This window comes from Pan troglodytes, chromosome 2 (genome assembly GCF_028858775.2).
Source record: "Pan troglodytes isolate AG18354 chromosome 2, NHGRI_mPanTro3-v2.0_pri, whole genome shotgun sequence".
NCBI lineage: Eukaryota > Metazoa > Chordata > Mammalia > Primates > Hominidae > Pan > Pan troglodytes.
Genome location: NC_086015.1, coordinates 173,296,975 through 173,319,959, shown reverse-complemented (window position 1 = coordinate 173,319,959; position 22,985 = coordinate 173,296,975). Strand labels below are relative to the sequence as shown.

The following is a 22,985-nucleotide window of genomic DNA, read 5'->3' as shown; positions in this document are numbered from 1 at the left end:
TCACTTTTAGGGACATAATTAAAAATGACCTAGATAATTATGCCCATATGCATGATGTATAATAGTGAAAAATTATAAATAATATAAATGCCCATTAATTGAGGATTAGTTAAAAAAATGATAGTTAATTCCTACAGTGGAATATTATAGTCAGAGAGACTTGGATTTTCATTATGTATTGAGTGTAAGAAGCAAGAATGCATTGTGTAAGCTTGTTTAACTTATTTATTTTGGTTATTCTATTTGCAGTCTAAAATTATTATTTGGGGCCAGGCGCAGTGGCTCACGCCTGTAATCCCAGCATTTTGGGAGGCTGAGGTAGGCAGATCACTTGAGGTCAGGAGTTTGAGACCAGCCTGGCCAACATGGTGAAACCCCATCTCTATTAAAAATCAAAAATAAGCCTTCCATGGTGGCACGTGCCTATAATTCCAGCTACTTGGGAAGCTGAGGCAGGAGAATCACTTGAACCCGGGAGGCGGAGGTTGCAATGAGCCGAGATCACACCACTGCACTCCATCCTGGGCGGTAGAGCAAGACTCCATCTCAAAAAATAAAAATAAATAAAATTATTATTTGGTGGTTCTTTATATATTCTGTTTCTTTGGGGAGACTTTTTTTTTTTTTTAATTTGTTTTAGGTATGCTCATTGTTGCTTATTTGAACCATTTTAAGAGATGGGTCTCACTGTGTTGTCCAGGCCGGCCTCCAACACTTGGGCCCAAGTGATCCTCCTGTCTTGGCTTCCTAAGTAGCTGGAACTATAGGTGCATGCTACTGGGCCTGACTTCTTTGAAGCATTTTTATGATGGCTGCTTTGTCATATAATTCTTTTTTTTTTTTTTTTTTTTTTTGAGACAAGGTCTTGCTCTGTCACCCAGGCTGGAGTACAGTGGCATGATCTTGGCTCACTGCAACTTCCAACTCCTGGGTTCAAGCAGTTCTCATGCCTCACCCTCCCAAGTAGCTGGAATTACAGGCGTTTACCACCATGCCTGGCTAATTTTTGTATTTTTAGTAGAGACGGGGTTTCTCCATTTTGGCCAGGCCGGTCTTGAACTCCTGACCTCAGGTGATCCACCCGCCTCAGCCTCCCAAAGTGCTGGGATTACAAGCATGAGCCACTGTGCCCAGCCTTCATCATATAATTCTGATATCTTTGTTATCTGGGTATTGGCTTCTATTGGTTGTCCTTTTCGTTCATTTTGAGGTTTTCCTGGTTCTGGATGTGATGAGTGATTTTTTATTGAAACTTGGATGTTTTTAGTATTATGTTGTGTGACTGGTGATCTTATTTGACCTTTTTATTTTGACTGTTTCTCAAAGGGAAGTGTGCTGCCTTAATGCAATATGAGGGTGCAAGTATGAGTCCCCAAATGGCATGAAATACAGGGGATACAAGTGCAGGTTCCCCATTTAGCCTCCATTGACACTTCAAGGGATGTTCCTCTTAATTGCTAAGCTGGGGTGGGAGTTCTGGCTCCTCACTAGGCTGCTACTGAAGCCTCTCTATCTAGAAGGAATAGGAGTACCTTTTACTCTCCCCACATGGTCTCCGCTGAGACCACAGGGTGCATTGGGGTGCTGGTGGTGGTTTATTATCACCTGGCTAGTATGAAAGTCCTGTTTTCTATATGGCCTTCTCTGACATGAACCTGTTGGAGGGGTTGAGGGAGTTGGAAAATCAAGTTCTTTGCAGATATGGGTGGGGCCACAGTTTTTTTCTGTAGTGTTTGGTTGGAGTAGAGTAATTATTGTCTAAAAGTTTTCTGTGTTGCACAGCTGTGCCTTTCCTGGTCCTTTGGTTAAAAAGAGCAGGCTTTTGTTGGGGATTTTTGTTTGTGCCTGTGGTGTTTCTGGATTACTGACTTCTTCATTTCCACCCTCCAAGTGTGGGTTATAAGAGGCAAAATGAAAATCCAGAGAATTCATTACCATGTTGTTTTCTTGGTCCTGAGGTCTCTAGCCAGTCTGTGTATTTTTTCCTTTACCTTTTGGGGTCTTCTTAGGTTTATTTTATATGTAACATAAGAGTTTTTAGTTGTTCTTGGCAGGAGGAATAGGGAAAAGTATGTCTACTCCATTTTTTTGGAAGCAGAATTCTTGTCATTTTACTTATTTTTTTTAAAGTTATTTGCGTGTATCCATTTGATTACGCAAGCAGAAGATCTGTAATGGTACACAACAAACTGTTATTAGTGGTCATCTCTGAGGAAGGAGGTTGAAGAGCTTTATTTTGTTAATTTTTATATTGTCTAAATAAAATTGAACAAACTATTGTTGCCTAAGGAATAGATAACACAAATATATAGAGTAAAAGTGACTACTTCCCTTCAGTAGTCCCATTTTCTCTCACAAAGTTTTGTTTAAAGCTCTCCTGTATTTTTTTGTTTGTTTGTTTTTGTTAGGAGATACTATCTCACTGTTGCCCAGGCCGGAGTGCAGTGGCATGATCATAGCTCACTGCAGCCTCAAATTCTCAAGCAATTCTCCTGCCTCAGCCTACTGAGTAGTTGGGACTATGGGTGCATGCCTCCACACCCAGCTATTTTTGTTTGTTTTTTTATAGAGAAGGGGTCTCGCTGTGTTGCTCAGGCTGGTCTTGAACTCCTGGCCTCAAGCAGTCCTCCTGCCTTGGCCTCCCAAAATGCTGGGATTATAGGCGTGAGCCACTGTGCCTGGCCTGCTTTCCTATATTATTACTGTGCCTGCCTGCCTTTTTTTTTTTTTTTTTTTTTTTTTTTGACAGAGTCTTGCGCTGTTGCCCAGGCTGGAGTGCAGTGGCATGATCTCAGCTCACTGCAACCTCCACCTCCCAGATTCAAGAGATTCTCGTGCCTCAGCCTCCCGAATAGCTGGGATTACAGGCGCCCACCACCATGCCTGGCTAATTTTTGTATTTTTAGTAGAGATGGGGTTTTACCATGTTGGCCAGGCTGGTCTTGAACTCCTGACCTCAGGTGATCAGCCTGCTTCGGCCTCCTGAAGTTCTGGGATTACAGGTGTGAGCCACCATGCCCGGCTGACTATGCATTTCTATACATAAATGTAAATGGGCTTAAAAGTTAATTTTGTTTGTTTTCATGTGAGGGCAGTGCCATCACACACACACACACACACACACACACACACACACACACTCTTTCTTTACTAAATATTTGGGAATTTTCAGATGGAAAGGATTATGTGGCTGAAAACTACAATCATAAGTCTCTGAGTGACTTAAGGGCTGTGTGTATATCATTCTCTTTCCTTGTTGCATTTTGGTCCTGTAATTACATGAATCCCTGATATTTTGGCTTCAACTCACTGTACTATTCTGTCAGAAAGGGAAAAAACTTTTTTTTTTAATGACTTTCTAGTTATGATGCTAGACAAGATGAGCTTTTGAAGCCCAGTTTTATGACTTTGTTCATTCATGCATTCACTCATTCAGTCATCAAATATTTATCGAGCGTTTAATATTTGCCAAATCCTCTTCTAGGTGCTGAGGATACAGTACCACAACAAACAAATCTCTTTCCTCATGGAGCTAGGGATAGACGAACATTAAACAAGTACATAGTATGTCAGATGATGGTAAGTGAAAGAGAAAAATAAAGCAAGGAAATAAAAAAATAAAGAAAAATAAAGCAATGGGGGAATATGCCATTTTAATTAGGATGGTCAGGGAAAGCCTTGTTAATAAAGTTGGCCTTTTTAAGGATGGTGAGGAGGGCAGACATGCACAGGGAACAGAAAGGAGGACAGTGTGGCTGGAGTGGAATGTGAGAGTGGGAGTGTGGTTTAAAGATGACATCAGAGAGGTAATTGTAATCCTAATCATGAGGAAATTATAAGACCTTTGGGTTTTAGTAAGTATGAGTTGGGAAGCTATTGGAGAGCTGTTCTGGTATGGAAGTGACATGATCTCAAATTGGTTTTTGAGAGTAGGTTCTAGGGGTCAAAGATAGAAGCATGGAGTTAAATGTTCTTGTAATAATTCAAATGGAGAGATATTGGCAATTTGGATCGTGATGGTGATATTAGAGGTGGTGAAAAGTAGTTAGCTAGATTGTGAATTTTTTTTAACATTTAATTATAGAAATTTGGATATGTTTTGAAAGGAGAGCTAACACAAGATATGCGGATGCATTGAATAAAAGATGTGAGGAGTCAAGGATGACTCCATAGTATTTTGGCTCAAGCATCTGGAAAAATTGGGAGCTAAAGGAGGTATTGGAGAAGAAAATTAGGAGTTTGATTTTGGACATGTTAAGTTGATGATGTGTATTAGACACCCACCTATAGTATTGAGTAGGCATTGGTTATGTGTTTGGAGTTCATGTGGGAGGTTTCATGACTAATGATGTCTCATGTGGCTCCTTCAACATTCATGTTACAAGAGTACTTGATGACTTCACTACTGTTCATGCTGTGATGAGAGAAAGTTGAGTAGAATGGAGGAGATGAGGGACTGGGGTTCTAATCTTAAATTCTGTGACTGTCTGTTAATGTGACGTATGGCCAGTCATTTAACCTCCATGCCTGCCAATTTTCTGTAAAATTAAATTGTCTAATTAAATGGTTTTAGTCTTTTCATCCAGATATCCTTGGATCTGTATCAAAGAGAAAGTTCAGGAAATGACGCTATGGACTGAATTATGTCCCCCATATTCATATGTTGAAGCCTAACTGATGTGACTGTATTAGAGATAGGACCTTTAGGGATGTGATAGAAGTTAAAGGAAGTCATAAGAATGGAGCCCTGATCTGATAGAACTGATTCGAAGAAGAGACACTGGCAATTTCTCTGCTACGTGAGGACACAGTGAGAAGGTGGCAGTCCACAAGCCAGGAGGAGAGCCCACACCAGAAACTGAATCTGTGGGCACTTCAATTTTGGACTTCCCAGCCTCTAAAAGTGTGCAAAATAAATTTCTGTTGTTTAAGTCAGGGGTCAGGCCATGGAACGGTACTGCTTTGTGGCCTGTTAGGAACTGGGCCTCACAGCAGGAGGAGAGTGGTGAGTGAGCAAGCATTATCGCCTGAGCTCCGCCTCCTGTCAGATCAGTGGCAGCATTAGATTCTCATAGGAGCGTGAACCCTATTTTGAACTGCACATGGGAGGGATCTAGGTTTGAGAATCTAATGCCTGATGATCTGAGATGGAACAGTTTCATCCCCAAACCCATTTTCCCCACCCTCTCTGTGGAAAAATTGTCTTCCATGAAACCGATCCCTGGTGCCAAAAAGTTTGGGGACCACTGGTTTAAGTGACCCAGTGTGTGGTATTTTATTATAGCAGCCTCCATAGACTGACACATTGGGCTATGGGCCTTATCTTATGTAAGCCTTAGCCAGCCAGAGCAGTTCTGTGATCTGTTTGAATCTCAAGTTCTGAATAAGACTGTGTTTATTAATAAGAAAAAAGTTTGAGAACTAGTGGTTTAGATGTTAATCTAGGATTATGTGAGAGTTTCTTAAATAGTTTATATGTGTTATAAAAATACATGTGCCCATCACATAGTAGGTACTTAAAAAATACTTGTTGAAAGATGTATGGTAGGTAGTAAGTATCAACTAGAACATGTAATGATATTAATGCTCTTTTTGTATGTTTTTTATGGGCTTCCCAGCAAAAAGCAGAAAGCCTGCTAGATAAATTCTAAAAGAACTGTAACATTATTAATGTTAACTCTTTTTTTGTTTTTTTGAGACTGAGTCTCCCTCTGTCACCCAGGCTGTAGTGCAGTGGCACGATCTTGGCTCACTAGAACCTCTGCTTCCCAGGTTGAAGCGATTCTCCTCCCTCAGCCTCCTGAGTAACTGGGATTACAGGTTACCCACCACCACACCCAGCTAATTTTTTTTTGTGTTTTCAGTAGAGACAGGTTTCACTATGTTGCCCAGGCTGGTCTCAAACTTCTGACCTCAGGTGATCTGCCTGTTTTGGCCTCCCAAAGTGCTAGGATTACAGGCGTGAGCCACCATGCCCGACCTAATGTTAATTCTTGATTATTGCAATGCAGAGAATTATTTTAGGATATATTCTAATTGCCTGAGATTGAGTTATAGTAGAGTTTCTAATCCTGACCCCAGTGATGAGATTCTTTGGTTGCCCATTATAGCAAATATGTGTATTGTCCAACATTGTGCTGCTTGCTCTGGTGGTACATGTAAGTCAAAGTTTCTTCCCTCAGGGAGTATGCATTTGAAGAACTATGCTTAGATATATCAAACAGTAAATAATATAATAGTATATAATCAAGTGGTAAATGTCATAGGAGTTAACAGAAAAGAGATCTTTGAGGATTGTATTATAGTAGCTGAGGAACGCTGAACTTTTAAAACAGGTAGAGTTTGCAGAGAAGAGGTCTCACCGTGAGATCATGATCCTGAGACAGCAGAGGTTAGATTTAGGGATTCATTACTATGTGGGATTCTATGTTAGTCTTCCACATTGCTGAGGACAGTCTATGCCAGTACTTTTGTATTGAGTGCCTACTTGGTGTCAGGTGCCAAGGATTGAAAGTGAACAAAGGTTTTAGAGTATAATGAGGATACAGACAAGTAAATAGTCAAAGGACAGTATGATAAGAATTTTGTTTTGCTGCAGTATCTTATAACTTTCTTTTAAAGGCTATGTGGAAGAAAAACTAAATCTTTGTGGGCTTGAAAATTACCTCTTTTTATAATTATCTTTACATGAATTCTGTATTGAAAATATTTTTTCTGAGGAAATTTGAAAGCAAAGATTACTTTTTTCAAAATTTTAGTATTGCTGAAGAAAAGGCTGTTGTTAGTTCCATTATCATTCTTCTGGGGTAACTGCCTGTTTTTTCTTTCCAGAATCTTTTGAGATTTGCCTGTTTGCTTTAGTTTTTTATTTTGTAGTTTCATGGCAATGTGTCTAGATGTCATTGTGTAGGACACCTGTTGGGCCCTCTCAGTGTGAAACTAGATTTTTAATGATCATGTATGTGAAACTTAACAAATCTGCAAGAAGTTAATTTTGTTCTTTAATGATCATATATGTGAAACTAAACAAATCCATGAGAAATTAATTTTCTGTTTTCTCTTTCTGGAGCTCTTGGTTGAATGTTGACCTTTCTGGATTGATCCTTTATCTTGTTTACCTTTTCACTTACTGCCTTTTTTGTGTGTGTGGGATATTTCCTTAACTTTTTCTTTTAGCTCTTTATTTGACTTTTAAAAAAATTTTAGTTCAGCCACTATTTCTAATTTCTCAGAGCATTTTCTTGTTTTCTCATTGTTCTTTCAAACTAATATTCCGTTTTTCTATTATGGATAAAATACTTTGGATCTCTATTATGCTATTCATCAGATTTTTTTTTTTTTTTGAGACCGAGTCTCGCTCTATCTTCCAGGCTGGAGTGCAGTGGCGTGATCTCGGCTCACTGCAAGCTCCGCCTCCTAGGTTCACGCCGTTCTCCTGCCTCAGCCTCCTGAGTAGCTGGGACTGCAGGCGCCTGCCACCATGCCCTGCTAATTTTTTGTATTTTTAGTGGATACGCGGTTTCACCATGTTAGCCAGGATGGTCTCGATCTCCTGACCTTGTGATCTGCCCGCCTTGGCCTCTCAAAGTGCTGGGATTACAGGCGTGAGCCACCACGCCCGGCCCAGATTTTATTTTACTTTTATTTTCACTTTTTTTTTTTTTTTTTCAAGACAGGTTCTCACTTTGTTGTCCATGCTGGAGTGCAGTGGTGCTAATATGGCTTATTGCAACTGCCACCTCCCAGGATCAAGTGATCCACCCTGCTCAGCCCTTCAAGTAGCTGAGATTATAGTCGTGTGCCACCACACTTGACTAATTTTTGTATTTTCTGTAGTGTCAAAGTCTTGCCATGTTGCCCAGGCCGGTCTCGAACTCCTGAGCTCAAGTGATCCACCTGCTTTGGCCTCCCAGAGTGCTGGGATTACAGGTGTGAGCCACTGTGCCTGGCCTATCAGATTTTTTTTTCTTTTTTTGAAATTTTTCTTTTTTGAGATGGAGTCTCACTCTGTGGCCTAGGCTTGAGTGCAGTGGCGTGGTCTTGGCTCACTGCAACCTCTGCCAGCCAGGTTCAAGCGATTTCTTCTGCCTCAACCTCCCAAGTAGCTGGGATTACAGGTGTCTGCCACTATGTCCAGCTAATTTTTTGTATTTTTAGTGGAGATGGGGTTTCACCATGTTGGCAGGCTGGTTTCGAACTTCTGACCTCGTGATTCACCTGCCTCGATTTTTTGTTGAGATGGAGTCTCTGTCGCCCAGGCTGGACTGCAGTGGCACAATCTCGGCTCACCATGCCTGGCCCGCATTGAGTATTTAATTAAGGATCACATTGAATATTTAATTAAGGATCACATACTGCATTGAAGACTCTTTTTTCTTTTTAATATAAAAATAGACTTCTTTTTTTTCTTTCATGACGTTTGAAGAGCTCAGGTCAGCTTACCTTATGGAATTTCCAATAGTCTAGATTTGTCTGATTGTTTTCTCAATCCTTTTTTACTGTATTAATTGCTATTTCAGTGGGGTTTAGTAGGAGGGATAAGCAAATGGTTTGTTTCTTTATTATCTTCTTTATTTATTGGTTGTAAATATGATTTTTAATGAGTATATAATGTTCTACCATTTTTAAAAACTACTTTTCTCTTGCTGGTGGTTTTAATTTTTCCATCTTTTTGCTAATATAAGTAAACCTGCATTGACTATTTTATTATATATATTTGTATATATTTTTAGTTATTTTCTTCTTAAAAATTTCCTGAGAGTATATTCATTGGGTCAGTGAGATTGTTTTTAGATCAAGAACCTTAAAACTGTTCAGTTTTCTCAAAAATGTCCAAATCACATCAGCCACATATCAGAGTCCATTTGATATATTTATACTATATAGGGGATGTAAATTTACCTGAGAGAAAATCATTTGCTTGTAATCAGTCATACTCAGTGTTCTACTGCTAGTGTCCTCATCCTCTATTATCTCATTCAGGGAATTTTTTTAGGCTTCAGAACTCATTGTTTTTAAGGATTCTTTAAAATATAATTTTAAGTGATTGGGTGTAGAAGCCTTTTCCAAAACCTAATACTAGTGTGAGATAAAACTGTAGCCTGAATATTTGTATGGTCACAAGCAGCTTTACTGCATTTTTGTAAAATATTCCAACAGTACAGAAAAAGTAAAAAAGGTATTAAGTTCCCTAAAGCCTCCTTTCCCTTTCAGTCCGTCTGTCTTCTTAGTTGGTTCCATACCCCTCCAGATCTTATCCTATGTATTTTGGACATATATGTCATAGAGAAGTGTGCATATATGCATTTAGCACTCTTTTTTACACATTGTAAACACAGGTATTCTGCATTTTGTTTTTTTCCCTTAACAGTGTGTCTTGAGATCTTTTTATGTTTGCAGACAGAGATCAGTCTCACTTAAGCTGCTGTGTGGGGTTGCACTGTGTGAATGGATTTTATTTTATATAACCATCCCTGTTGCTGGACATTTTAAATTATTTCCAATATTATAATTGTTTTGACATTGCAAGTTTTCTTTCTAGGATGCCAAAATCTGAAAACATTGGGAGACTGTGAGGTTTTTTATGTTTGTTTTATTTTCACCAGCTTGTATTGCAGAAAGTAGAAGTAATGTTTTTCTAAAATAAATAGGATAGGTATTTTATTTCTTTGATTTATTAAAAAACACGCAGTCTCAGCAGGGTACGGTGGCTCACACCTGTAATCCCAGCATTTTGGGAGGCCGAGGTGGGTGGATCACGAGGTCAGGAGTTCAAGACCAGCCTGACCAACATGGTGAAACCCCGTCACTATTAAAAATGCAAAAATTAGCCAGGCATGGTAGCAAGCACCTGTAATCCCAGCTACTCAGGAGGCTGAGGCAGGAGAATCACTTGAACCCAGGAGGCGGAGTTTGCAGTGAGCCAAGATGGCGCCACTGCACTCCAGCCTGGGCGACAGAGTGAGACTCCATCTCAAAAAAAAAACATGTAGTCTCTTAAAAAGAAAATTCTTCATGGATAGCTATTACTACTTAAAAGTCTGGGTGCGATGGCTCACACCTATAATCCCAACACTTTGGGAGGCCGAGGCAGGTAGATCACTTCAGGTCAGGAGTTCGAGACCTGGCCAACATGGCGAAACCCGTCTCTACTAAGAATACAGAAATTAGCCATGCGTGGTAGTGGGCGCTTGTGGTCGCAGATACTCAGGAGGCTGAGGCAGGAGAAGCACTTGAACCCAGGAGGCGGAGGTTGCAGTGAGCGGAGATTGTGCCACTGCATTCCAGTCCGGGCAGCAGAGTGAGACTCTGTCTCAAGAAAAAAAAAAATTCTGCATAGGGCCGGATATGGTGGCTCATGCCCGTAATCCCAGCACTTTGGGAGGCCAAGATGGGAGAGAATCACTTAAGCCCAGAAGTTTGAGACCAGCCTGAACTACGTAGACCCCATCTCTTTTCTTAATAAAATAAAATAAAAATAAAATTTCTATATAGCATTTTACTCTACTGATATTTGAAATACCACATAGCAGTTCCCACTAAATAATGAGGCAATACTATTTATAAGCTGCTTTAACATGATAAAAGCAAATTAATATACTAAGGTAAGCATTAAAGAGAAAAATAGCATTTCCTCTCTGATTCTAAAATTAATATCTACATAGAAAAGTTAAAAACTTTAAAAAAAGTAATCCCGGATTTTACTCCTAGAAGGCATTATATATATACACCTTTAACATTTTGGTGACTGTTCTCACAGGTAGTGGTGCATGGGTGTGTGTGTGTTTCTATATTGAGTCTAGTCATATATCATGTTATGAGTATGTATTATTGTGTGTATATCCAATGCAGTCATTTTTCTTAACTTTTTTTTTTGGAGACAGGGTCTCGCTCTGTCACCCAGGTTGGAGTGCAGTGCTGCAATCTCGGCTCACTGCAACCTCCGCCTCCCAGGCTCAAGTGATCCTCCCAGCTCAGCCTCCTGAGTAGCTGGGACCACAGGTGTGCACCACAATGCCTGGCTAATTTTTTGTATTTTTGGTAGATACAGGGTTTCACCATGTTGACCAGGCTGGTCTCGAACTCCTGAGCTCAAGCTATCCACCTGTCTCAGCTTCCCAAAGTGCTGGGATTACTGGCATGAGCCACTATGCCTGGCCATCTTTCTTAACATGTTTTTCACATTTGTGATACATATACACACACAGACATTTGTATGTACCTATATGAATGATACTCTACATGTTATTTTGCTGCCTTTTTACTCAGCAGTGGACATAAAAATCTTTTAATGCCACTGAATACAGATACATTATTCTTTTAATGTGAAATGTTTCTCTATTTAGGGTATACCTGATTGATTCTGATCAGTCAAACGGTAGAGGCAACTCTCAAATGGACTTTGGCTATGGGTAGTAATTGGTTGGAAACTCCTTTTGAGGACATTAACAGGTGGTTGGGAGTTAAGTGGCTTATTCTGGCAGACTTGTTTCTTTCTGGTGACTCCTAGAATTAGCGTCAGTGGGGAGACAGCTTGCAGTAATCGGGCTCAGTGAGTGAGTTTCTTTGTGGAGTGTGACTTGAGATATGAAGTGACAGGATTGGTCAGGGTCTTCAGTGAAAGGGAATTAGGAGTGTTGGGATGGAACTGACAGAGAAAATAATGGAAACTGGTAAAGACATCTGGTTTAGGTCAGCAGAGCAACACAGGAAAAAGGAGAGCCTTATCAGTTGTGGAAAGGAAGGACAGTTTTTTAGTTAGGCTAGCTAGGGAGACGGACTTCTTGCAGAGGTGGCTACTGATCTGTTGGCCTTCATGAGTTGGGTGTTATTAGTAGATAGCTGCTTTTGAAATATTACTTGTTATATGGAACTTAAAAGTAAACACAACACTTGTTCTTTGATCTCACAACTTAGAGTAGAATACAGGTGGTTAGGGCATTGCTAGTTGTCTTCACTTCCTCTTTTCTTTTTTAAGAAAAATAAAAGCATTCTGTTTGTACTTTGTACTCTACTTCCTTAAAAAGCATTCTCCAGCTTGTTAGCTATCAGCCAATCATTTTTTAAAGAAGACTTTTATTACATTTTTCTTTAGAGAATGTGTAAATATCCTTACTAAGAGTACATTTCTTTCTTATTGTTTTTTGAAAGAATCACCAACTGAAAAAAAAGTTCTAAGGCATTATTACTGCAGAGTAACCTGAACTAGGGAGCTATCAGGATATTTAAAAAGTACCCCGAATGCCAAAATACATGAGTCGGAAAAACTTGAGTCCAGTTCTTCCCTGTTGGTGATTTAATCTCTGGAGCAAAGCTTAAATATTGCATGAATATGCCTTGAAATATGAAATATGCCTTAAAATAACATGACATTAATTAACTTAATAAGCTTATTGAATGAAGACCTTTCGTAGATACTGTATATATGAAGATGAATAACACACGGCCCCCACCCTTAAAGAAATTATTATTTAGAAGGATGAGATAGAAATATATGCTAAAAGTATATGGACGGTAACAATTAGGCAACAAAGAGGGGGAATAGTCAGTTCTGCTTTGGGATATGGGAATGCCTGAAAAAGCTTATTAGAGCAGGTGATTTTTGAGAAGTTGTTCACTATGTAGCTGCAGATGGGCTGGGACATGGCGGTGGCAAGGATGCTCAATCTAGTCAGGAATATCATCGCCAGTGCCATAGAGGACTGAGATCATGATACTACACATACCTTGCTATGGTAATGGGAAGGTTGTGTGTGGAGTGGGAGGAGATGATGCTAGAGAGGTTGTCAGGGAAGAGGTTTAACTTTATCCAGAAGATTCTTTTTTTTTTTTTTTGAGACGGAGTCTCGCTCTGTCACCCAGGCTGGAGTGCAGTGGTGCGATCTTGGCTCACTGCAAACTCCGCTTCCCGGGTTCACGCCATTCTCCTGCCTCAGCCTCCCCAGTAGCTGGGACTACAGGCGCCCGCCACCACGCCTGGCTATTTTTTTGTATTTTTAGTAGAGACGGGGTTTCACCGTGTTATCCAGGATGGTCTCGATCTCCTGACCTCGTGATCTGCCCGCCTCGGCCTCCCAAAGTGCTGGGATTACAGGCGTGAGCCACCGCGCCCGGCCTCAGAAGATTCTTAAATGGGTAATTAATATTAATAATCAGGGAAAGATTATCTGGCAAGTAGAAGGTGACAAGATTCCAGTAAGAGGTATCAGTTTGCAGATATTAAAGTAATCAAGCCAGAAATAACATGGGCCCAAAGTCTCAAACTAAGTGATGAAAATTCAAAATGGAAATTAGGAGACAAAAAGATGTATTAGAAACAAGATACGTGACTGATTTTGTGTGTGTGGTAAAGGAGAGGGAAGCATCAGGATGACTTCGAGATACTGTGTCTTGGAGAATTTTAGAAAATGCCAGTGCCATTTGAGGAGAAGCTGTTTTAAAAGGAATAATTAGTTTGCTGTTTGAACATGCTGAATTTGAGCTGGTAAAGGATACCCAGAAAGATGTGTTCTGTAGGTATTTGGATCTGGAACTTCAAAAAAGGGTTTATAGTTAAGAATCAAGAGTCATCAGGATTGAATTGTTTGAAACCATGGAAGTAGATATGATAATCTAGGAATTCAAGAAGAAAAGTGTGGTCTGGTGCGGTGGCTCATGCTGGTAATCCCAGCACTTTGGGAGGCTGAGGTGGGGGTATCGCTTGAGCCCAGGAGTTTGAGGCAAGCTTGGGCAACATGATGAAACCCTGTCTCTACAAAAAATAACAAAGATTAGCCGGGTGTGGTGGTGCATGCCTGTAGTCCCAGCTACTCAGGAGGCTGAGGTAGGAAGGATCATCTGAGTCTAGGAAATTGGGGCTGCAGTGAGCCATGATCACTCCACTGCACCCCAGCCTGGGTGACAGAGGGAGACCCTGTCTCAAAAAAAAAAAAAAGAAGAAAAGTGTCAAAGACAGAGCATGAACATTTTGGGAGTGGGTGCAAAAGAAGAGCTGGTAAAGAGGACTGAGAGGGAATGGTCTGAAAAGAATCCACTGAATTTGTCAGTTAGATGTTGGTGACTATTGTTAAGGTGATTTCAGTGATGTGTTAGGAATAGGATCTAAATTACAGAATAGGCTGGGCACGGTGGCTCACGCCTGTAATCCCAGCACTTTGGAAGGCCGAGGGGGAGGGATCGTGAGGTCAGGAGATTGAGACCATCCTGCCTAACACCATGAAACCCTGTCTCTGCTAAAAATACAAAAAAAAAAAAAAAAAATTAGCCAGGCGTGGTGGTGGGCGCCTGTAGTACCAGCTATTCAGGAGGCTGAGGCAGGAGAATGATGTGAACCCAGGAGGTGGAGGTTGCAGTGAGCCGAGGTTGCACCACTGCACTCCAGCCTGGGCGACAGAGCGAGACTCTGTCTCAAAAAAAAAAACAGAACAAAACAAAAACAAACAAACAATTACAGAATAATTCTGTATTGTATTAGTGGTATTTATGCATTGATTTATACCTTTATTATATTAAAATAAAACTATGTGATATATATACATTTAGAGAATTAGATAACCAACTGTCATGTGCCTACTATACAGTTTTTTAAACTTTTTTATTTTAAAATAATTATAAATTAAATTCCTATAAATCATAGGAAGTTGCAAAACTAGTACAGAGAGGTCCTCCTATATAAACTTCACTCAGCTTCCTCCAGTCACCATTCAGTTTAACAAGTGTCCTGGGTTAGTTCAGATGTTAATGTCTTGGGCTGCGTTATGGAACCGTACAGGGAGTATGGATGTGGATTCTATACCCCTACCTGGTGTAAGCCTGGAGTTTTGATTCTCATAGGTGCCTCCTTCCCTGCCTCCACTAGGAGCAGGGCAGATGCAAGCTTCTTTGCTGTTTCTCAGAACGTATGGGTGGAGCTTTTCCAGCTCCTTTTTACATATTGGGCAGCTCTTTTCAGGATTTTGGCTCAAAATAGGGATTTGACTTGTAGCCCTCCCCTGAAATAAGCACAAAGGTGGATCTTCTGGCTCTATATAACCAAGATACCCTTATAGACTGCCTTGGTGTCAGCTGAGGTGACATCTCTCTGGCTTTGAGTTTCTTCCTTTCTGGCACCAGGAATTTCCTTTCCCAGCTTTTCTCTCCCTTTTGGAGTTCTGCTGTATATTCTGATTTTTTCATGTTGATCTAGCATTTCAGTGATACCATTTGGTCACATGGATGTATTAGTCCAGTCTGCCTTGTTGCTTGAATAAGAAGTCCAATAAAGTATTCTTTTTTCTAATAAAATATTTATTAATTGTATTCTGTGCTTTGTTCCACAAAAATGATTTGAGGTTGGATTATATTATTCTCTGTTTAAAAATATTATTATTATTATTATTACTACTATTTGAGACAGAGTCTCGCTCTGTCGCCCAGGCTGGAGTGTAGTGGTGTGATCTTGGGTCACTGCAACCTCCGCCTCCCGGGTTCAAGCGATTCTCCTGCCTCAGCCTTCTGAGTAGCTGCGATTACAGGCGCGTGCCATCACACCTGGCTAATTTTTGTATTTTTAGTAGAGATGGGATTTCACCATGTTGGTCAGGCTGGTCTCAAACTCCTGACCTTGTGATCCGCCCACCTCAGCCTCCCAAAGTGCCGGGATTATAGGTTTGAGCCACCTCACCCGGCCAAAAATATTATTTATTTTTAAAATGGGTAATATATGCATGTGGTCTAAAATTAGAAAGATAAAAAAAGAGTATGCTTTTTCTTTTCCCTATTACCCTAGCCACCCCACTCCAATGTCTCTTTATAGATACAACCACTTACCAGTTTCTTACGCATCCTTCTAGAGGTTAACAATGCACTAGTTTATTGGGTTTTTTTCTTTTTTTTTTTTCTTTTTTTTTTAGATGGAGTGTCGCTCTGTCGCCCAGGCTGGAGTGCAGTGGCGCAATCTCGGCTCACTGCAAGCTCCACCTCCCAGGTTCACGCCATTCTTCTGCCTCAGCCTCCCGAGTAGCTGGGACTACAGGCACCCACCACCACACCCGGCTAATTTTTTTAATTTTTTTTTTTTTTTTTTTAGTAGAGACAGGGTTTCACCATGTTAGCCAGGATGGTCTCGATCTCCTGACCTTGTGATCCACCCGCCTCGGCCTCCCAAAGTGCTGGGATTACAAGCGTGAGCCACTGCGCCCGGCCAACAATGCTCTAGTTTATTCTTTAACAGAAGTTTTAAACTTTAGTGTTTATAATTTAATTTTGTAGCTGATATTCAGGATTTTTCCATCTGTTTGAGAAGTAGTATTTTCTTTTGCTTGAGAGCTTTTGACTTACAGCTTTACACTGGTTATGTGTTACATGTATGTCTTTATATATGTGAATGGATTATCTGTGTTTTAATTTTTGTTCACAAACTCCTCAGAATGTGACAGAATAAACTGTTGATTAGGATGTTTTAAGTTATGTGGAATATTAAAATGAAACAGTAGCTCTATTTTTTAATTTTTAATTGACACATAACTATACATATTTATGGGATACAGGGTGATATTTGAATACATGTATATCATGTATAGTGATCAAATCAGAGTAACTGGCATATCCATCATCTCAAATCATTGATCATTTCTTAGTGTTGAGAACATACAAAATCCCCTATTAAAACTAATGGAAAGCTTCATGAATTTGAATGTCATTTTTGGGCAGGAGCCATGCTAATCTTCTCTATATTGTTCCAGTTTTAGTATATGTGCTGCGGAAGTGAGCACTGGCCCTAATTTTTAGGAGGTAGTGGAAATGATATTTTAAGATACTAGAAATCTTACTGAAACACGTTGTAGCTATCCTTAAAAACTGTGGCCGGGTGCAGTGGCTCATGCCTGTAATCCTAGCACTTTGGGAGGCCGAGGCAGGTGGATAACCTAAGGTCAGGAGTTCGAGACCAGCCTGACCAACATGGAGAAACCCCATCTCTAATAAAAATACAAAATTAGCCGGGCGTGGTGGCGTATGCCTGTAATCCCAGCTACTTGGGAGGCTTAGGCAGGAGAATCACTTGAACCCAGGAGGCGGAGGTTGCGGTGAGCCAAAATCGCGCACTTGCACTCCAGTCTGGGCAACAGGAGCGAAACTCCATCTTAAAAAAAAAAAAAATTGCCCTGATTACTAACCAATCCATGCCATTGTTTGCATATGTGCAAATAACTGCCCAAAGAAATGAGGGGGTCTGTCAAAGATAAAGGCTTCTCCTTTGGGTTCCTTAGCCACAATTTATACCATTGATTGCCTAACTGCAGCTCGGTGTGAAATTCAGTAACATGGAAGCAAGAAATGGAAGCCTATGACCTAATATGTTTTCTTCCTTAGATCAACCTCTCCACTTCTCCTACACCTGCACAGTTAATAAGCCGTTCCCAGGCTTCCAGTTCTACCAGCGGCAGTATTACCCAACAGACTATGTTACTAGGGAGTACTTCCCCTACCCTAACGGCAAGCCAAGCTCAAATGTATCTCCGAGCTCAAATGGTAAGATATGAGCTACCAAATTTTTTCAGTGTTTAAGGACTTGAGAGATCAAAATGTTTCTTGATTTGATACAATAAGAGGTATTTTTAATATTTAAGAAATGTTTAATTGTGTGTGTGTGCATGCGGGCGTGCCTTCAGCTCTTGTACATTTATGTCATGAAAGATTCTACTTTTAATTAATAGGTCTTCTTGGTATCAAATAGTAATTATTACATTGAGAATCTAATAGAGATTCAGTAACGTAAGAGTGATTATTTTTTAATATCAAATTCATCGAAAACCTTTTTTTCATATTTTAACATCTCTGAAATTTGGATGCATTTTATAACTGATGGCATCTTGGTACTTACAGTGGTCCATAAAATCATTGCCTGTTTTTGTCAACTTAGATTTGGTGAAATAGAGATGTTAAAAAAACTTTGTTGTTAATAATTTGTATCCTAGGATTTTCTGAATTCTATATTGGAGTTCGGGATAGTCTCCCAGATGATTCTTAACTTTGGTTTTTCCCATCTCAAATTCTGCAAGGTTATTTGTATTCTTGTGTTCATTTTGATATTTTATGAATATAGGAATGTTAATTTGGTTATTCTGTATTTGAGTATCTACAGATTTTCTAATTTAATTGTTGAGCTTCTTTAAGGAATATAGAAATTGGTTGACATGTATTTTATTTGATGTCTTTACAAGAAGCTAGACAAAAGCGTTGTCCCTAATATATATTTATATTCTTTTTTGTCCAGTGGACTGAATATATATCTGGATCTCCAGTTTTTGTTGTTGTTGTTGTTGTTTTTTGAGGTGAAGTCTCACTCTGTCACCCAGGCTAGAGTGCAGTGGCACGATCTCTGCTCACTGCAACCTCTGCCTCCCGGGTTCAAGTGATTCTCCCACTTCAGCCTCCCAAGTAGCTGGGATTACGGGTGCCCGCCACCACACCCAGCTAATTTTTGTATTTTTAGTAGAGACGGGGTTTCACCATCTTGGCCTGGCTGGTCTCAAACTCCTGACCTTGTGATCCACCTGCCTCACCTCCCAGAATGCTGGGATTACAGACATGAACCACCACACCTGGCTTGGATCTTCAGTTTTCTATCTAAAATTGCAAAGTTTCCAATCATTTAACTCATACTATGCTTTAAAATTAGGTTGAACCATTTGAGATGGTTGCTATTTGGCTATTTTTGGACTCTAAAATTAGCAGTTTCATACGGGTCAAACTAAATTGAATGTCTTCTTTTTAGGTTTAGTCCTTTCAGGGTGTTGGTACTGGAAATTACCTTTTCAGGAAAGTTATACTGTTTGTCCCTTGGTGTCTATGGTGGATTGTTGCCAGGCCCCACCCTCTCTGTCCCCTAGAATACCCAAATCTGAGGATGCTCAAGGCATAGTATTTGCATATAACCTATGTATATCCTCCCATATACTTTACATCATCTTTACATATATTTAGTATAATATAAACATCATTTAAATAACTGTTATACTATATTGTTTAGGGAATAATGACAAGAGAAAAATTTGTACATGTTCAATGCAGATGCAGCTATTTTTTTAAATGAATATTGTTTTGATCTATAGTTGAATGACGAAGCACAGAGCCTTACATAGATATGGAGGGCTCATCATTGTACTTTGTTGTTGAATTTACTTAGATTTAGTGTACCAAAGAACTGAAGTTTAAAAGGTCATTTAATTGGTCGTTTAATTTTTCTAATTTTTTTGGATCCACATTTGGTTGAACATTTTAATTTAGATAGCAAGAGGAACTGAATAACCCTTGATACAATTTTGAAATAAAGTATTTACACATTCTTTGAAACAACTTGTCAAATTTACTAAATTGAATTGGTTAATCTCTGAGTGGATTGTATTGCCTTAGAAATTAATGGCATTTGGCTGAGCATGGTGGCTCATGCCTGTAATCCCAGCACTTTGGGAGGCCGAGGCAGGTGGATCACCTGAGGTTGGGAGTTCAAAACCAGCCTGACCAACATGGAGAAACCCTGTCTCTATTAAAAATACAAAAAATTACTCATGCTTGTAATCCCAGCTGCTCGGGAGGCTAAGGCAGGAGAATCACTTGAACTCGGAAGGCAGAGGTTGTGGTGAGCTGAGATCGTGCCATTGCACTCCAGTCTGGGCAACAAGAGTGAAACTCCGTCTCAAAACAAAAAAAAAGAAAAAATAGATTAATGGCAGTTGTTTGAATATTGAAAAAAATTGAGCTGGGCACGGTGGCTCACACCTGTAATCCCAGCACTTTGGGAGGCTGAGGTGGGCGGATCACTTGAGGTCAGGAGTTCGAGACCAGCCTGGCCAACATGGTGAAACCCCATCTCTACTAATAATACAAAAATTAGCTGGGCGTTGTGGCGTATGCCTGTAATCCCAGCTACTCGGGAAGCTGAGGCAGGAGAATCGCTTGAACCCGGGAGGCAGAGGTTGCAGTGAGCTGAGATCGCATGACTGCACTCCAGCCTGGGTGACAGAGACTCTGTCTCACCAAAAAAAAAAAAGAAAAGAAAAAAGGAAAAAAAAGGAAAGTGATAAGTGAAAAAATTAAATGTCTTTGTTTTTTGATGTGAAGATTTTTTTGTAGGCTCTTTTGTTGTTGAACTTTTACATGTGTGGCATTTACTTTTAGAATGAATATTTCTTTCTTTCTTTCTTTTTTTTTTTTTCTTGAGATGGAGTCTTGCTCTGTCATCCAGGCTGGAGTTCAGTGGCGTGATCTCAGCTGACTGCAACCTCCACCTCCTGGGTTCACGTGATTCTCCTGCCTCAGCCTCTCGAGTAGCTGGGATTACAGGCATGAGCCACGACACCTGGCTAATTTTTGTATTTTTAGTAGAGATGGGGTTTCACCGTGTTGGCCAGGCTGGTCTTGAACTCCTGACCTCCAGTGATCCACCTGCCTTGGCCTTCCAAAGTGCTGGGATTACAGGCGTGAGCCACCACGCCTGGCCATAGAATGAATATTTCTTTACAAATAGTTTTAAAATGAAAGGGCAACCTGGATTTGTCCTTTAGATCCTTTGTAGCTAAGTGAAATATTGGAGTGTAGTATGTGGCATAGTTATCCTTATGATAAAGAGGACTGAAAAGACTTTTTTGGTGTTTCTTTTTGTTTCTCACTGAAATTTAATTTGTGTCCCAAAATAGTGACTAGTTGTTTACTTTAACTTCCCATTTTAGGAATCCTGCCACAGTAGTTCTGAGCTAGGAAAAATTTAACTATAATAGCTTATTTGAGACACAATTTGGTCTGAGAATTTCATATCACCAAAATATATTTTCTTTTTTGAGTACTGCTTTTTTTTGCACTCATCAGAATCATGAGCTGTTTCAAAAATGTTTATGATTTTTTTTGAGTTCTCTATTATCAGAAACTTCTCTTTGTCATGTAGAACCTTTTGCTGAGGAGATAATCCTAAACTGCATTGTCTTTCTGTCACAAATTTCAGTCTCTCTTGCCTGCTACACATTGTGTGTGGGACATGTTCTTTTGTCTTAGGGTATTTTTTTGGTTTTCTGTCTGTACAGCTGATTTTCACACCCGCTACCACTGTGGCTGCTGTACAGTCTGACATTCCTGTTGTCTCGTCGTCATCGTCATCTTCCTGTCAGTCTGCAGCTACTCAGGTGAGCTTGTCTAGCTTCATAATGTGTTACTTGAGATCTGGATCTTCAGGTTAAAGTTAAGCATTACATTTGTGTTTAAGTTACTGATGGTTTCAGTGCTCTTTGTCATGCATTTCAGATTGAAATTTAATAAAATACAATGAGAACTTCAAGAAAATGTTTTTTGTTCTGTAAAAATTATAATACCATTAAACACAGATATTTAGGTTATTTAACATTGGTTGGTCAAGGTTAATGAGAGTTTTTGTTAATGACTATGTTTAGTTTTATCATAAAGCAGATTTATTTCTCATGTGAGATATATTCTTTTGCTTAGATTCCTTTGCAGTATTCCTTATGTAATAACTAAGTCAAGATGGATTTTAAGTTTGAAAGTGAATTAAACTAGACACATTTAAAATTTTAAAAATTGGTCAGGTGCAGTGGCTCATGCCTGTAATCCCAGCACTTTTTGGAGGCCCAGGTAGGAGGATTGTGTGAACTCAGGCATTAAAGACCAGCCTGGGCAACATAGTAAGACCCGGTCTTTACTAAAAATAAAAAAAATTATTTAAGTGTGGTGCTGCGCTGCTGTAATTCCAGCTTTTCAGGAGGCTGAGGCAGGAGGATTGCTCGAGCCTGGGAGATTGAGGCTGCAGTGAACTATGATAGTGCCATTGCTTTCCAGTCTGGGTGACACAGTGAGATTAATCATTACAGAAATGCAAATCAAAACCACAATGAGTATCACCATACACTCACTAGAATGGCTGAAATGAAGAAGACTGCTAATACTATATATTGGTGAGAATGTGGAGCATCCAGACTCTCATACATTGCTGGTGAGAGGCTAAAATGGTATAGCCACACGTTGAAAAACAGTTTTACAGTTCCTCTTAAAGTGAAACATACATGTAACGTGTGACTCAGCAGTTCTACTCCTTATGTTTACCCTGAGAGACGTGAAAACACATAAAGACATGTAAATGAATGTTTATAGCAGCGGTACTCAGAATGCCCCAAAGTGGAAACAACCAAATGTCCTTTAGCTGCTGAGTGGATAAACAAATTTTGATATATACTTTTTTTTTTTTTGAGACAGAGTTTTGCTCTTATTGACCAAGCTGGAGTACAGTGGCACCATCTCGGCTCACTGCAACCTCCACCTCCTGGGTTCAAGTGATTCTCCTGCCTCAGCCTCCCGAGTAGCTGGGATTACAGGCACGCACTACTACGCCTGGCTAATTTTTCTTTTTTCTTTTTTTTTTTTTTTTAAGTAGAAACAGGGTTTCACCATGTTAGCCAGGCTGGTCTTGAACTCCTGACCTCAGGTGATCTGCCTGCCTCAGCCTCCCAAAGTGCTGGGATTGCAGGCGTGAGCCACCACGCCCGGCCTCGATATATTCTTACAGTGGAATACTGCTCAGAAATACTGATGAATCTTAAAAAACATGATGTTTAGCAAAAGAACCTTGGTATAAGGGATACATACTCTATGATTCCATTATATGAAATTCTAGAACAGGAAAAACTATAGTGAAAAACAATCAGATTAGTGGTATCTGGGGTAGAAAGTAGGAGGAGATTGATTGGGAAGGGGCATGAGTGAACTTCCATGGTTAAGGTGATGTTCTGTATATTGGTTGGGGTAGTAATTATATGGTATATACATATGTCAAAACTCATTGTTTTGTTTTATTGTATGTAAGTTACACCTCAATAAATTTGACAAGAATGAGTTAGAGTGAGTACATTTTAAATGAAAACAATTGAGTTAGAGTGTTACTTTGCATGATATTGCTGTATTCTGGTATTCTTCATAATGAATATTTTAGACTGCATATGGCAGAA

The 22,985-nt window shown here is 39.8% G+C and overlaps 1 protein-coding gene and 2 non-coding genes across 45 annotated transcripts in view; 1 reads left to right on the top strand and 2 right to left on the bottom strand.

The window, feature by feature from the left end:
- PHC3 (polyhomeotic homolog 3) overlaps positions 1–22,985 on the top strand; it is an 84,301-nt gene that overhangs the window by 14,852 nt on the left and 46,464 nt on the right. For 28 of the 43 annotated variants that reach the window (XR_010155380.1, XR_010155378.1, XR_010155374.1 and 25 more), the window contains exons 5-6: positions 17,350–17,508; positions 21,057–21,155. The exons of 5 other annotated variants lie outside the window; for them this stretch is intronic. Coding sequence is in view for 20 of the 38 variants with exons in the window: in XM_009446838.5 (XP_009445113.1) it covers positions 17,350–17,508; positions 21,057–21,155 (258 nt within the window). In the remaining 18 variants the exon portion in view is untranslated. Of the gene's footprint in view, positions 1–3,484; positions 3,580–17,349; positions 17,509–21,056; positions 21,156–22,985 lie in introns of all 43 variants that reach the window. 10 more of the 43 variants (XR_010155382.1, XR_010155381.1, XM_054681239.2 and 7 more) reach the window with 2 other exon arrangements.
- Positions 5,606–5,667, bottom strand: LOC112208794 (U7 small nuclear RNA). Its single transcript, XR_002943354.2, has one exon. It is a non-coding gene; the product is annotated as a U7 small nuclear RNA (small nuclear RNA).
- On the bottom strand, positions 16,645–16,751 carry LOC112208726 (U6 spliceosomal RNA). Its single transcript, XR_002943303.1, has one exon. It is a non-coding gene; the product is annotated as a U6 spliceosomal RNA (small nuclear RNA).